Below are 17,019 nucleotides of genomic sequence, written 5' to 3' on the forward strand. Positions count from 1 at the left end.
AAACAAACTCAGGAGATGGTCCGTCGATTTCAGGAAACAGCCATCTGCTCACCTGTCATTTGTTGGAAACGCCTCAGCTGTCAGGTGGGCAGGGTCATTTAGGTTTCTGGGCAGTGTGCTACCACAAAACCTTAAGTGGAGTGAAAACATCACATCTATTATCAAGAAAGCGCATCAGAGAATATTCTGTTTATTCAGCTTAGGCAATGCAGTCTCCCCCTTAGCAATATTGGTCCAGTTCTACGCAGCCATCAACAAGTTCATTCTGACCTCATCTCTAACTGTCTGGTTTGGTGCTGTCTCTGGTCACGTGAAGGCCAATGTGCAGTGCTTCAACAGAACCTGTGAAAAGATCGTAGGCTGTAACTAACCATCCATTCAAGTCCTCTTTGTGTCCAGGGTAAGGCAGAGCGTTGCATATCCGACTCCTTCTGAGTACCACCACTTTTTCAATGACGTCCCTCTAGCAAACGCCACCGTGTGGTGAAAGCTAAAACAACCTGTCACATGAAGTTTTTTTTTCCATGTGCAGTTTATTCTAATCAATCAGGTTTCTACTGAGTATCTATGTATTCCTGAACACATTTTTAAAAAAATGTTCTTCATATTTTATTCAATTTGATCATTTTTATATTTTGTATTGCCCTTGTAATGCGCATTACATTTGATCCTTTTGTATTTTGTGTTGTCTTGTGTTGTATGTTGGATCAGCACTAACAAGTTAGTATACCTTATGGCCAAAAATATGAATTCTGATTCTGATTATTTAGACATGTCGACGCGCTGTGTGTTCGTTAGACTGCAGGTAAGAAGTTCACTGTACTCTGGGCTCGTGACAGTGAACCTGGCCTTGAACGCACGCTGTCTCGCGACACACACATTAAACTCATTTAAACGACTTTGAGATTCGTCAGGAAACCGGAGCACCCGGAGAAAGACACAGCACACTAACTGTGGTCGCCGGGACAGCTTAGAGTGTACAAGTCATATAAAGATCTCTCCGTTCTCTCTCATCATTTAAACGCTCTCCCTTTCTAAGGCAGAAACATCCACCGCTGCAGGAGGGGAGGGGGCCGCAGCGCGGGCGGCAGGGTGCGGGCGGGGTGTGAGTCAGGGGCCGGGCTGGACTTAAAAAGTATACAGTACTAGACTTATACAGACAAATTATGCATATTGCATATCCAGACTACGGGAGAAGAGAAGGATTTTCACAGATGTTATCTACAAAGTAAAGCTAATCTAGGTAAGAAATATGTTATTTTCTTGTTTACATTTGAAGTATTTTGTAGTGCGTTGATTTGCTAGAGTTGAGAGCGTTTATGAAAGTTTATATGACTTAATTAAACTATAGCATGTTAACTCTGTCTAACCTGATTTTATATCTCGTTTGCAAATTATAGAAATGAATAAAAATTCTGAGAATTTACAAAGCGTGCAAGCTTTCAAATTAACAATGGGGAATACAGACGGTGCATAAATCGGTATAGATTTATTCTGTATCATCATTAAGCGAATATCTCGTTTGCAAATTATAGAAATGAATAAAAATTCGGAGAATTTACAAAGCGTGCAAGCTTTCAAATTAACAATGGGGAATACAGGCGGTGCATAAATCGGTATAGATTTATTCTGTATCATCATTAAGCGAATACGTCCCCTCAACCCCCCCTAAACAACTGGGACGTGAGATCTCCCACCTGTCCCGCCCCCACACGTACCCATCAAGGTGCTGCGATTCCCGACTGCTTCTTTTTATTAGCTGCAGGGTACGAATGTGTGTCGGTCCAGAAAAATATCTCATAAGTCCACTCGTTTTAATAAATGTTTTTTTATATAAGAGAGAGCAGAAAGAAATATAGGTATAGAACCGTATACTTATTTCTAATTGAGATTCTTCTGCGATGTGACCGGAGCGCTGCTGGGTCCGTGGAAATCGCGGCGTGCTGCTCGTGGATCGGTGAAACATCAGCTGGGCTCGCACGAGAGCGTGAGGGGGCCAGGGACTACTGCGGAGGGCATTCGTGTTTCATTTTATTCATTTCATTCTTTAACTGACACTTATGATACTAATTACTTTTCTGTACCTATACCCGTCCGGTTATGTCTTACGGTTACAGAAGTTGTCTGTTTGATTGATGTACAGAATTCCACTCATGTGGAATGAAAGTTTGAAAAGAAGGAGTCCGCGCTATAAGCAAGACCTGAAACAACTCAAACCCGATTGCATGGTGTCTTATTAATTACAGCCTAAAATCTAAATGCACCAAACCTACAAAACATGTGGATCTCAAATTCAAATACTTTACAAATTAACATGCAAAATGTACTTCTGATTTTAGTTATTTTTATGCGTTATAAAAATCGAATCGCAGGCTCATTTATCATGTAAAATGACAAAATAAATGCATTGTAATGTACATAAGAACACATCTCCCAGGAATTTTGCACTGAGCCAGGATACCTGGAATCAGTTTTTAAATAGCCAAGGCACAATAGTAAGGAGCCCGCTCCTCATGAACCTGAGACTATTAAAAGGAGTTGTACTGTAATAAGCATTCTGTGTTATTACATGTCAGTGTTTTTACATTGGAAACTATCTTGAAAAATTGTCTTAAGTGAGTTTTGTCAGGACATCAGTTACAGCTCTTTGGATGTTTTCAATCAGTCTCTTTTATTTCAAGTGGTCCCATTAATTTCATGACAGACCTCATATACACTTACAATCATGTACAACAAAACATTCTCAGACTTGAGTACTCCAACTAATGATCAAGAGCTGCTGGAGCCTATCTCAGCAGTACTAGGCGCAGCTCAAGGAACAACCATAGAAGGGGCAGCAGTCCCTCACAGGGTTTGTGGGAATGTGGGAGCACGCAAGACATCTAGGAGCAAAGCCATTCAAAGACATACGGGACATGCATAGTTTTTGACCCAGATGAGTGTGAGGAGTGTGAGATTAAGCCCAGGATCCTGTATATATATATATATATATATATATTTATTGTATGTATAATATTATTACAGGTGGCTGGGGGGGGGGGGGGGGGGGGGGGGCGACCCGGCCGGGATGCCCCGGAGGACCGGAGGAGGGCTTACGCCTCCATCAGACCACATGGGGGCGACCACCCTGGTGGCTTTGAAGCTCAACCCTGTAGGGGCCCGTGGTCACTGCCAGGGGGTGCCCCAATGCCTTGGGAGCCCTGGACCTCAGCACTTCCGCCACACCCGGAAGTGCTGGGGGAAGAGGATCGGGGACACCCGGAGTGTTTCCGGGTGCGCAGCCGGCACTTCCGCCACACTGGGGAGTGCCGGCGGAAGATTGTCGGGAGGCACCTGGAGTGCATCCGGGTGACTATAAAAGGGGCCGCCTCCCTCCATTCGATGGCTGGAGTCGGGTGGAAGAGGACGGAGCTCGGAGGAGAGCAGGAGTGGAGGTGGTCAGGAGAAGAGAAAGGCATTGTGTTGAGGGCCTGGACTGAGGGTGATTGGTGCTGCGGCACTGAGTTGGGTGTGCACATTGTAAACAGTAATCTGTAAATAAACGTGTGTTGGGTGACAAAACAATGTCTGCCTGTCTGTGTCTGGCCTGTTCCCCACTATATATATATATATATATATATATATATATATATATATATATATATATATATATATATATATATACATATATATATATATATATATTGACTGTGTGTGTATATATACAGTATATATATAAATAATATGGAGGTATGAGGTATAGCCATTAATGCAATACACATAAAGCAGATATAATTAGTAGTCTAACTTGTTTATAGCCGTCACTAAAGTTATTTAAATTAACTGACCAAGGTGTACTATATTTCAAGATTACTTTTTGATTGCTGTCTAATAAGAATCCATGAATTTCTCAATTAATAAATCATTTAGCCAGTTAAATGATCAGCTGATTGGTTAAATGATTTTCTCTAAAGGTTGTGGAATAAGTAAAGTTACTAAATAAATGTTATTAATCCCATGTTTTAGTGGACTGAAATGAACTGTAGTTCAACATTTATGTACAGAATATACTGTAGTTACATTTTTGTTTTTATGCCCAATATATATGCCACATGTTTCTACTCTCCAGTTTAACATTACATACTGATTAAATTCTGTTTACAGTATCAGTCTTTGTCATTAAATATCATTACAAAGCTCACATTTAAAGATATGGCCAGCACATCAGTTTTGTTCATGGATTTAATGGAAGGTGTCCAAAAGGCTAGAGATTAGTGAAGAACATTGCAGTTGTTTTAATAACATTTTAAATACAATGCCTATATACCTGATGTATATGCATATACATTATTTTAAGGTTACATTTATTCTTGGCCTTGCACCCTGTGTTGGCTGGGATTGGCTCCAGCAGACCCCCATGACCCTGTAGTTAGGATATAGCGGATTGGATTATGGATGGATGGATGGATGGATTTATTCTTGTCATTAGGAATCAGTGCAGCAACTGCTTAATTGATGAGTCACAGAATTAGTTATTCAGTTAATGCTCTCATATGTTCAATACTTGACTATGCAATTTTTACTAATTTTCTTATATGAAAAGCAAAAGAGTTTATGTACATAATATACAGTACATGACACAAACACACATACGTATATTTTTAAAATTATAGATTGTAAATGTCAGTACATAAAATGAATAAATAGCATTATATATTTTAATAACTAAAACAATATCAGAAATTCTTGTCACACCGAGCTTTAGTTGAATATACAGGCATAGTCAAGTGCAGTTACCCACAGTAACACAGAGGTGTGCAAAGAACAGGCTCATACTAAAAAATTCTCAAGTAGGCGCCAGCCACACTATATTTACGATTTGCCACAACTGCTCTGATGGATATTCATTTTCTAAGCCTTTTTCCAGTAGAGGATTGCTAAGGAGCAACAGATATATTTTGTGATGGAAATTCTTGTTCTTAGTGAAAGTCAGCATGGTGGTGCAGAGGTTAGTTCTGCTGCCATCATAGGGCTCAGTAAATGCCTGCACTCACTCTGAACCAATGGACAGTTAACGTAACATGCTTGTGGAGTTCCTGAGGAAAAATCCATGTAGGCATAGGAAGAATGTGCAAACTTTTCATGGACAATAACCCAAGTTCAGATTCAAATGGAAGATGTGTGTGGCAGGTGACCAAACTGTTGTGCCACTCATTCAGATTTTAGTTTAATTTGCACATCTAATATTTGAACAATAAGGCAGAAATTAAATATGTAAGTCTTTAAATTTGATTGGTTGGTTTGATATGAAGCTTCCTATATTAGAAATTAAATTAAATCATTTTGTATAGAATGGTATTGACTTGTTTTTATAATTCCAGTGACCAGATTTGATTCCAGCCTGATCATTGCCTGTGTTCAGTTAGTGTGTTCTCTTTGTATTTTTGAGAGCTTTTCCTTATTCTCTTTTTTTCCACCAGTATCCCAAAGTATACACATTTTGGTAGTGAGTGGGTGAGTTCAAATTGGCTCAACACAAGAGGGTGCATATGTGCAATGGATTGATGTTATGTCCAGAGTGGATTCCTAACTTGTTACTGGATGAGTCACCAGTCTCCTTGCCAAAGGGAGAAAAAAGGCTGACAAAATAGGAGAAAAGAATGAATGAAACACATTTAATAGGAAGAGGACTAGGTCTTCTTAAGTTTAAAAAAATGACATTATCGCCCACAAGTGTCTTAGTTTTACATAGAGTTAGGAGAAAAAAATAAGAAATCTCCTTTTCAGTTACTTCAGTTTTAAGTGAAGCGTTTACAGGACTGCAAGTTTTTTTTATTCTGTTGTGGTCTGACTGGTAATATTATATCTCCACTGGGAGACTTTGAATGATTTTTTTTATTCCAGCTGAAGGAGGCACACTGTGTTGCAAAGGAAAAATGTGGAGGAGTTCACTTCTTTTCTTCCTTCTCCTGTTGTGTCTTATTTTGGATGTAAGTTTTGGGCAGAATAAGAAAAAGCAGGGCCAACCATCCAGCAGCCTCCTACTAAAAGATGAGGGGAAAGGTAAGGTTTCATTCTGTAGTTTAATTCTTATCCAAATGTATGCTTTCTCTGTTGTGCCACTTCTCATTCTTTAATCAGGTGGTTGCTGCAGTAGAATTTACCCTGCTTTCTTCGTAGATACCGTAATCTTGCTTAACATACAGTTTGAATTGGCTTTGTATGTTTGGTATCTTCACAAAATCCTTGTTCGACATATTTCTTTTGTGGCCCAAATCAGCTGATTTGAGTGTAATTTTAGTTATTAAGCAGTCAAAATGAGCAGCAAATTAAAATTTATAATTTTGTATAAAGCAACACTTTTATATTTTTAGTGTTTAGCCTATGCAGCTTTACGTCTGATAAACTGGGACATACTATCTCTTCTGTCTGCCTTTCTTTTTAATGGTAAAAGTCCTTTCATTGAGCAATTTCATTAGTGATAGCTCGGAAGTTGGGTGGATAATATCCTTGCTAGATTTAGAATTTTATCCCTGGGCATTTACCCTTCAACTGGTAAAGAACTGGCTAACCCCTCCATCTTACCCAGCATCCTGGTTTCCAATGGAATTTAACATGTTTTTCCTGTGAGTTCTTCAGTCCACTTCTTTGAAGTTAAAGTCACCTCCCCCTACCTTATGATAACTCTGGACCCGTAACATTCTAATTACCGGTATTAAGATTTAGGTTCTTTGTACCTCCTACTTTTTTGTGTCTTCTACTCAGATCATTCTTTAAAGCAATCAGTGTCCCAGCATCCTCTCCACTCCCTTCTCACGCCTTTATAACTTTTTGTGTTTTTTTATCTCCTGACTTAAAGCCTTTTGAATCCTAATGTGTACTTATGTGTATGGTGTCTGCTAGACCTCTAATGTTATTCTCAAGGCAGCGTGACCTCCTGGACCAGGCCAAGGGGTCGCCCATATAACACCTGGCTGCGGCAGATAGAGGGTCATTTCCGGAGGGTGGGAATGGACCGCGTGTCTGCCTGGGGGGTTGCCAACCGGGATCCCGAGTTGTTTCGTCGTGTGGTAGGTGCGGCAATGCACTGTACCGGTGCATGCTCCCCAGCTTGACTTGACTTGTGACCTCGCCTCCTTCCCTCATCTGATGGAATGTTATACTTAACAACATTTCTGTATCCTCTAAAAATGATAACTACTTTTATCCAGCAGTTGTTATTCTGACTTGGTACAATCACTATAAAAACTAATTCTAACACCTGCATGGAACTCTTCTGACTCACTCTGTCTCTTTCTGAAAGTCATGTTGATTTAAATTAGTCTTATCTAAACTTTTAAGCAGCATAAATGAATTAATCATCTGGCTCCAGTACTGGGAAAAGCCTGCTATACATTTGTTTGGAAGCGAGTGTACCAGTGTCTGGTGTTGTGTCCCCAGTCTCAATCTCTAATTTGTCTGTATATCTGCATCTCTTCTCTACTTTTGAGTTCTCTGTGTCTGCCATTGAAATCTCCCCATTAGCCTTCAATATGTTTTGATCTTTAAGGAAGAAGCTCTTTTATAGGACAGCTGTGTTATGTGGGTGCAGTGGTTGTTACTAATTACATTGATTTAATATTTGACTTAAAGTGATTTTCATGAATGGTGTTTTTTTTAATGAGCATCAATAAAATATGATGACAAAAATTGCACTCTTCACTTTTAATTTGATAATAAATTCAATCTACTTTTAATTACAATGAGCTCTCCACATGCAATTAAGTATTGCATTTTAGTATTACCCTTTTTGTTTGAGTAATGAACTAAACTAATTTTCTGTGTGTCCCTTGTGCAGACCTTGATTGTGATTTTGACATTGCTTATATCCTGGATAGCTCCGAAAGCTCCAAGTATGGACTGTTCCAGAAGCAGAAAGATTTTGTGGCAAATTTCAGTTTAAAACTTATGGACATAACATTGAATAACTGGAAGTTAAACATCAGACTGGCCCTTTTGCAGTTCAGCAGTCATGTGAAGAAAGAGTTTCACTTTCAAGACTGGGAAAATGTTGAGAAGTTCAACTCCAAAGTCTATGCAATGAATTACATTGGCCACGGCACATATTCATTCTATGCCATCACTAATGCTACTCAGCTTTTTCATGAAGAAGCTAAACCTCACGCAGTCAAGGTGGCATTGCTAATGACTGATGGAGTAGATCATCCAAAAAGTCCAGATGCTTTGAACGCTGCAGCTGAGGCTAAAAATAACAACATTAAACTGTTCACCATTGGCCTATCGGATATCGCAAGGAGGACACCAATTAATGCTAAGCTGCGCTCCTTAGCTAGCTCTCCAGCCCAGCAGTATGTATACAGTCTGACAGATCAAGACCTGCAAGACACACTATTCTTGCAGTTGGTGAGTGTTTACGGTATCCATCTAATCTTTGGCTAATGGTAACAATTCATGTTCAATGGGGTTAACAAAATTACTGAAATAAATCAAAAATTGTACCATTCTTAGGCTGAGGTATTCTGCTGCACTGCCAGCAGTTCTCATTGAACAGCCCACTGCATTCATCTATGTACTAGCACTTACATGAGTATCCAAAGATGAACCAGTGGCATCTGGCAGGTGCTTCAGACAACAAGCCATACACATGTAGAAGACCGATTTCTTTTTGGCGGCTGGTTTTACAACTCTTTTACCATTTGCTCTCACATATAGTCCAGGGTTGCAGGAGCTGAAGCGTGTCTTGAAGAAACCAGTCCTAGATGGGTGCCAATCCATTGCATTGTACAAACATGCACACTCCTACCTTCAGTCATATGGCGCCAATATAGAGTCATAAATTAACTTAGCTTGCTCATCTTTGGCATGTGGGAGAAAAACATGAATGCCCAATGAAAAACCAACATACTGACTACATTCCTCATAAAAGAATAAACCAGTTAAATAGTCCTCCTCATGCTGACTTAAAAACTATAGAAAATCTTCTTGGACCATCAAGGGCATCTAGTAGGAGAGCACCAGAGAGTACTTTGCTGAAATAGATTAGTTGTGAACTGCAGTGGGGTGGCAGGATGGTACACTGGTTTGCCTTGCTGCCTCACAACTTCAGAGTCCTGGAGTCCTGGGATGAAATCCCATACTTAGGCATTGTCTGTGTTGGGTTTTCTCAATTTTTCCTCCCAGACTACAAAGAAATGCATTTTAAGATAACTGGCTACCCTAACCTGACCTATTGTGTGAGAGTAAGTGGTTGTATGTACACAACTGTGCCATGGACTGGTGATCTTTCCAAGACTGATTCATGTCTTGTATAAAATGTTACCAAGACAGCATTTGACTCAATAGCTGAATTAGATTAAACCTGCTAGAAGATGGACAGATAGCAGCTTTCTTTTAGAAAATAACAGGCTGGAATATTAGATGCAAGCAGAACTAATGATAAAACTTAGTGCTCTCCCAGAAGAATACAATATGGCAATCTAAAAATGGGTCTTTGTTCTAGATGGTACTGGGCAGTAGATGTTAACTGGCAAGAGTTAATATCCACAAGACCGAATGGACCAGTAAAAGCTCCTATTATTCACTTAAATATATTGACTGCCATAATTTAGAGATGAGAAAACAAACAAATGTGTTAGATTTAGAACTAAATAGTAATTACACATATAGTGTGACAAAAAAGAAAGGCAACATACAGTAAATTCAACAGAAACATACAGGATCATTTTCAGTACAAATTCTAACTGTCCCAGGTCAGCTGCATTCTCAAATGGATGATTCTATAGGTAAACAACAATATTTCCATGTGGGTCCATTATATATCACAAGGCCTCCCACTCCAAAGCTGATCAAGTGAAAACAGAAATCATGTGGGAAAGACTGGTAATGACAGAGCAGAAATAATTACTAGAATTAACTAATAATAATAATAAAAAAAGATATTAATATGAAACAATGCCAGCATCAGCTCCACTATGCTAAAATTTGATTTAAATAGGGCGGCAAGGTGGCACAGTGGTAGCGCTGCTGCCTTGCAGTAAGGAGACCTGGGTTCGCTTCCCGGGTCCTCCCTGCATGGAGTTTGCATGTTCTCCCCGTGTCTGTGTGGGTTTTCTTCCGGTTTCCTCCCACAGTCCAAAGACATGCAGGTTAGGTGCATTAGCGATCCTAAATTGTCCCTAGTGTGTGGGTGTGTGTGCCCTGTGGTAAGTTGGCACCCTGCCCGGGGTTTGTTCCTGCCTTGCGCCCTATGTTGGCTGGGATTGGCTCCAGCAGACCCCCGTGACCCTGTGTTAGGATATAGCGGATTGGATAATGATTGACTGACTGACTGATTTAAATATTTCAGGCGTGGAATACGGAAACTGAGAGATGTTTCCAGTTGTATGCAAGGCATTCATGCCCTTTTTAATGAGTGCAAACAGTAATTCTTTTGTCCACTAGACAGTAGCAGCATTGACCACACATATTAAAAGTATTACTGGAGTGAGAAGAAATGAAGTGGTGCCAGTTTATTGAGAATGACCTGTCTTCTGAAAATTCTATGAGTTGCAATTTTATTTTCCCAAGCAATGAGTGACTGTTAAAATTTCCAGAGTCCTAGACTGGCATTATTTGTAGCTCAGACAGAATTTCCATCTTGACCTGATCCGGTATTTGACTGAGTTGCAGCAGACAGATCACTGATTGATAGTAAGATATTTTGAAAAGAGGACAGTAATGGAATAGACTCAAGACTGCATCCATCCTTGGCAGACCCAATATAAGTGTGAGGTCTGCTTATGAACTTAATACACTAATAGTGTGACATACTAATACCAAATGTCTATAATAAGAACACTTTAATTGTAAAAGCTGATACAGTCTATACCATGTGTATTTTAATTGCAATGATTGATTTAATTCAGATTTGTGAAAGACTGAGCTAAACGTGTGCTATATAGAATCCAGCTGTAAAAAAACTGTATGTAAAGAAAGCCACAAAGAATATTTAGAGAAGCCAGTCTACCTGACAACATTGCTTATGGCTGTACAGTATAATGAAATCTGAGTGCTGTCAGGAAATGTTACCAATCTGAGGGAGGACATGCAAACACCAGACAAACAGGCACTCCAACCCAGAGATGAATTTGGACCCACCAGGTGACAGGTGGCAGCTTTGCTTATTACGCCATCTTATGTTGCCTGTCTGTGTTATCAACAGGATTATTATCCAGTTCTGTACAACATTGTATTTGTATATTTATTTATTGAACTCCGTCTTTCACTTCTTTCATTATGCCCTTATTTTACTTGCATTTAGCTTTAAATTATAACCAAGAGTAAAAATGTGGAGCATTTGTAACATGAAGTTCTTTGTATTAGGGCACAAAAGGACACCAGTCATATACTGTATACAAGATACATATTTACTTCAGATGTGCACAACATTTAACCCTTATTTTCCCTTCCTTTTCTCTGAAGCCTTTAAAATTGTGAGCAGTGTAACCTAGAGGCCAATGTGATGAAGATTTTATATACCTGAGCAAGAAGACTAATAAATTCTCAGTGGTAGACACATATATTCAAATAGTGTTAAGTTTAAACATTTATTATATTTTACACCACCAGGCATTAGCCGTCCATTTACTAAAGCCACCTAATCCAGCCAAATATAATAATATATACAAATATATAATATATAATAAATAGAAATTTCGTTTAATTGAAAATATTTAGAAATGTCTGCTTCCTAAATTTAAGTAGAATGTAAATTGCAGACATCTCTTGGATTAAGATACATGTTTCTTGGCTTAAGAATGTCATTTCAGGACACTGTGAAATGTTTTGTTGCCCATATGTTAAAGTATGTAGGAAATGCAATTCAATTGCCTTGGGAGCCAGCCAAGGAGATGCTTTATTTAAAAAAAGGTTATGTATTTTTTTCCTTTACAAAGAAAGAAAGAAAGAAAGAAAGAAAGAAAGAAAGAAAGAAAGAAAGAAAGAAAGAAAGAAAGAAAGAAAGAAAGAAAGAAAGAATAATGGTTTGTTGTGTTAAACCTATACAGCACCTTGCTGGTTCACCATGCTCACAACCATGGTTAAAATGTCCTATTCTGTGAAACAGACCATTCAAATATAGGAAACAAGAAATAGAATAAGCTGGAAAGGAACGACCAGCACCTCAGTAATACACAATTCATCATTTATAGAGAGGCATGCCATACTGTTAATTTAACACAAAGGAATAAATCGATGGTTTCTACTAAGGTGACAGCCAAGCCCAAGTTAGCAAAACTGCAATCTTTCAAGTCAAGCCATTCAAAGAAAAAAGATTAAAAGAATACTTGAGAGAAGAACTTAAAATTACAAAGCGATTAGGAATATTATACCAGATGTTACTTTCACCTAAGTTTTTTAACATGGTCACTGGGGATACAGATAAAATATCCATCCATCCATTTTCCAACCCGCTGAATCCAAACACAGGGTCACGGGGGTCTGCTGGAGCCAATCCCAGCCAACACAGGGCACAAGGCAGGAAACAATCCTGGGCAGGGTGCCAACCCACCGCAGCAGATAAAATATGCTCCATCCAATTTTTAAACTGCTTTATCCGATTATATGAAGCTGGGGAGGTTCCCTCTTTCTCATCAATACTGGTTACAAGGCAGAAATCAGCACTCTACAAGGCACTGCCAATAACTTTCTTATTATCAAATTTACATTAGTTTCGACATGTTAGGTGACTAGGAATCAATGTACTGTTTTATACCAAATTGCCTATTGCTGTCAAAACGTTTGTCTTATTCTAATGTATTATACATATGCAGTATTTTATATAATGAAATGTAAAAAAGTACTCTCTATTTACAGAAGTCTGTATTTTAATTATTAGAAATTTTCTCTGTGCACAGTGACTTTTGAAAAATGATTTGAAAGTGTTTGTGTATGAACTCATTAACCTCCGTAAGCACTCCAGGATGAATGCTAGCTGGTCCCATGGTTTGTTTGATTTCAGCCTATTTAATCTAAGCAGCATTTCTCCCGCCACAACTTGTAAATCACTGTGTAGCACCTTGGCAGTCCCTGTTAATGCTGGTAGATTATCCACTTTTTCCACATATGAAGACTTGAGAAATAAACAAGTTTAGAGCATTTTAATTATTTCACTCTGCATATTTTAATTTGCCTGTAGTGATCTTAATATACCTCACCACCTCCTTGACTGTTCTTTCACTAAAATGCTGAAAGACTTTCTTTGAATCATATTTACTGAGTATTTCTCTCTAAATGCCTTTTATCTTACCAGATATCTTTCTTAATGGTTGCTCTGATGTTCCCATATGCCCAACATTTAGCACTGATGTTATCTGCCTTGTATACCTTATACAGCTGTTTGTTTCTTTTGCAGCTTCTTTTTACTCCTTTTATTTCTGGTGTATATGAAGACTGCTGTTTCTTAACAAAGAATATATATAAAACATAATGCATAAAGAAAAATACAGTTGGCTTTCTTAGTTTCCTAAATCAATTATATATTGGTTTATTTCTCATCAAACAGTACTGCCTTGCTGCTCAAAATCACAGATTTATTATTTTATAAATGTTTTCATAAGCTGATTCAATGTTTTTTTCTTTTCTTTTCAGAAAAAAGTTGCAGATGATCAGGTAAGAATTTCATCTGCTTATTAAGAATTGTTGCAAAATGTCTCTGCCAGTCACTTGGTACATTTTATATTGTAGTCTTCTTAATGAGAACTGTCACAGTTCATGCCAATAGTCACACATCTAAATATATCAGCCATCAGGTTGAGTTTTATTTCAGTGTGCATTTCAAGTTGTGATAATATTTCAAATAAGAATATCACAGCTTTCCATCTGCAAGTAAGTTGGACCAGGAACTGTGAAATATAAGACTTAGTGAAGAACTCCTTTATTTTACAAAAGGCAAGACTCTTTTTATCAGCCTAAGTCATATTGAGGGTTGCTTTTACTTCACTGTTGAAGACAATACAAGCAAAAAAAAAAACAAAAACAAACAAAATGATGGTTTAATATCAGCTTTTTGAGGGTCTGGAGTTTTAACAAAGGACTTGGAGTAATAATATGCCAGTCTCATGTGTGACTTTGCTGTTGTAATTTCACAGCATACAGCATGCCAAGAAGAGGTCTAACGGTGCCTGATTTTAAATTGTGGCTGGCATTCAAAAATTTCTAATGCAAAACAATATAGAATGTAATGTTAAAATTGTATGTAAGATTTTTAGCTTACTAGTTATATAATATCCCTATTTAAACATAGAGCAAATTTCTCAGACTTGTGTAAGTAATACCCTTAATATTTGTAACCATTCATATGTTTAACAGCTGCTGATAGAATAGAATGAAGTTCTATCTATCTATCTATCTATCTATCTATCTATCTATCTATCTATCTATCTATCTATCTATCTATCTATCTGTCTGTCTGTCTGTCTGTCTGTCTGTCTGTCTGTCTGTCTGTCTGTCTGTCTGTCTGTCTGCAGCTGAGTGTCATTTAATACTTGACTTGTCATGACTATTACCATAATTAAAAATAAAACTGAGGCTTAAACAGTCAGGGTATAATACAGTGTACATACACAAAATATGGGTGACCAAAAAACTGCTAATTCTGAATATTCTGAAGTTGAATATTTTGAAGGTAAAACTGTGATGGATCTAAATGCAAGTAGCAAATAAACTCATATATCATGAATTATCCTTTTGCTGCTTTTAAATTTCAGGTAATTGACTCATTTAGCATTTTTTATTTTATTAATTTTTTCTGCCAGTTACTTTTCAAGAAAATCATTTTATTTTTTATATTTCAGATTTTGATTGTCACTTTTGCTAACTTGTTTAGCTTATGGGTTGTTGTTGTTGTCACTACATATGCTGCATATGAGATCAACTTGTGCCATCTTATATAAGAATAAGAGCTGTATTTATTTTCCATCTGAACTACACATAATTTTATTTACTTTAAAAAAGTATTTTAGGATGGAGACCACCTTTTCAAATGTATGTTCTGCTTAGGTTTTTCAGTTTTTTAATTGATTTTCTTCTTTTTTACATTTGTCTTCCAATGTCACAAGAAAAGTTTACCAAGTTTTCCTGCCACACTAATAAAAATGAAATGCAGTAAATAATTGTGCTATTTAAGGACAAATTAATCCAATCACTAAAATATGCAAGAAAAGTAATTTAATAAGAGACCAACAAAAACGTTTTTTTAATTGGTATATGCTTGTGTCATTCATTTTAATCGATTGCCTTGCCTGTATTGCAGTTAAGGCAACCAGGACTGAGGTGTGCTGTACCACACAGCAGCTCATGTCAGATAACACATGCATGCTGGTGTCTGACATGGCTACACATGGACTCACCTCTTTTTAAGCCCAAAGTAATAAATTAGGGTGCTCTGTTTTATTCTCTTCTTGATTTTTAATTGTAAGCGTTTTAATGAATACTTTCTTGACCTTTAATAAACTGCAGAACTGAAAACTGCCCAAATTTACTTACTTTACTTTATTTACTTCACCTCCAATAAAAAGTATTTGGTGAAGCCTGCAAAGTATGAAAAAATGCAAAAACAACACTGCCGCAAGGCTTTATTTTTTACACTATATTTCAGGTATCATCACAATTCCATCTTGATAGAGTTACATTTCAAAGACAACAGAAGAATAAAAAAATAAAATTAGACAAAACACTACACAAGTGAAATGTGAATTGCACTGGCAGTGTATGGCCTCCTATTTAAAAATGCATAAACGAGTGAAACACAGACACTACTGCAATGCTAGCTGAACAGTACATTGTGTGGATGTCAGAGATAAAGTATGAGACTGTCAGTTTTTAAAAGCAGTAAAGAAGAGTTGTGTCTCATTGGAATGTTGAAACTAAAGGGGCCTCAAATACAGGCACAGGGGAAAGGAATGAATTGAAGCATTGAATGTACACAGCAGAGGATTAGAGTACAATATGTGTACTGCACATTATGCTAAGCTGAAAATGAAAACAGTGGCACTGGGGAGTAGCTGACAATTTCTTAAATGTCAATCTTTTTATTTTAAAAAAGAGAAAAAGACAGATGTATGTGACATAATATATATTACTAACATGTTTCAACATTTACCAAATGGCAGCAGGATTTAAATTTATAGTAAAACTATACATTTTGAATGGAGTGAGCAGTTTAAGCTACTGTTCCGTTAGAGCAGCTGCTAAAGAAGTTCATAGTGATAGTATGCTGTATATCATGCATATAGCTTTTCACATGTAATGATACTAAAATTACTATAATAATAAAAACAATGACAACAAAAGTACTTTGTATTAAAGCTACATTTTTTTATTTTAGTGTCCTCAGCAATGCATTTGTGAGAAAGGGGAGAAAGGGCCACCAGGAATCCAAGTAAGTATTTCTTCCTCTACAGATGCAACTTAAAATTTAACAAACATAGTTTTTTTTTCAGTTTGTCTGATAATTTGTTTTATAGACTGATTGATAAATGATATTTATTTTGTCCCTAAGGAGAAATAAAAGTTTTACAGAAATTTAAAAAATATGTATTTTTATTTATATAATATAAACAAACAACATCTCCCTATCCAAACATATAAAGAATATCTGGCTAGAATAAAAGCTGCTGCTACCAATTTCAGGTTGTTTGGTGGAAGTATGACAAGGTCACATCTAATTTATATTTAAAGTCCTTAACACTTGAATAAAGCAGGTCCAGCTTGTAGTAACCACCAATTGAACATACTGGTAGAAGTCTGTTTCCTTGTTTGAAGTCATCAGCATTCAGAATGATACATCATCAAGATATTGGTAACAGACTGAATCATTTCTGTTGCACAGTCATCCAGGATAATGTAACTTATAATCAGTAATCATCTATAACAATAATATATATATATATATATATATATATATATATATATATATATAATATATATATATATATATATATATATAATGTTATATATTATACTAGCTGTGTAAGCCTGTGCTGTAAAAAGCCTGGGCTCCTA

The 17,019-nt window shown here is 37.1% G+C and overlaps 1 protein-coding gene across 1 annotated transcript in view; it reads left to right on the plus strand.

The window, feature by feature from the left end:
* The first annotated feature begins 1,162 nt into the window (after nucleotides 1–1,162).
* LOC114663754 (collagen alpha-1(XXVIII) chain-like) overlaps nucleotides 1,163–17,019 on the plus strand; it is a 179,102-nt gene continuing 163,245 nt past the window's right edge. Inside the window, exons 1-5 of the mRNA XM_028817679.2 lie at nucleotides 1,163–1,243; nucleotides 5,884–6,042; nucleotides 7,817–8,382; nucleotides 13,606–13,626; nucleotides 16,343–16,396. Coding sequence (XP_028673512.2) covers nucleotides 5,916–6,042; nucleotides 7,817–8,382; nucleotides 13,606–13,626; nucleotides 16,343–16,396 — 768 coding nt within the window. The 5' untranslated portion in view covers nucleotides 1,163–1,243; nucleotides 5,884–5,915. The remainder of the gene's footprint in view (nucleotides 1,244–5,883; nucleotides 6,043–7,816; nucleotides 8,383–13,605; nucleotides 13,627–16,342; nucleotides 16,397–17,019) is intronic.

The sequence above is a fragment of the Erpetoichthys calabaricus genome, chromosome 13 (assembly GCF_900747795.2).
Source record: "Erpetoichthys calabaricus chromosome 13, fErpCal1.3, whole genome shotgun sequence".
Taxonomy (NCBI): Eukaryota; Metazoa; Chordata; class Cladistia; order Polypteriformes; family Polypteridae; genus Erpetoichthys; species Erpetoichthys calabaricus.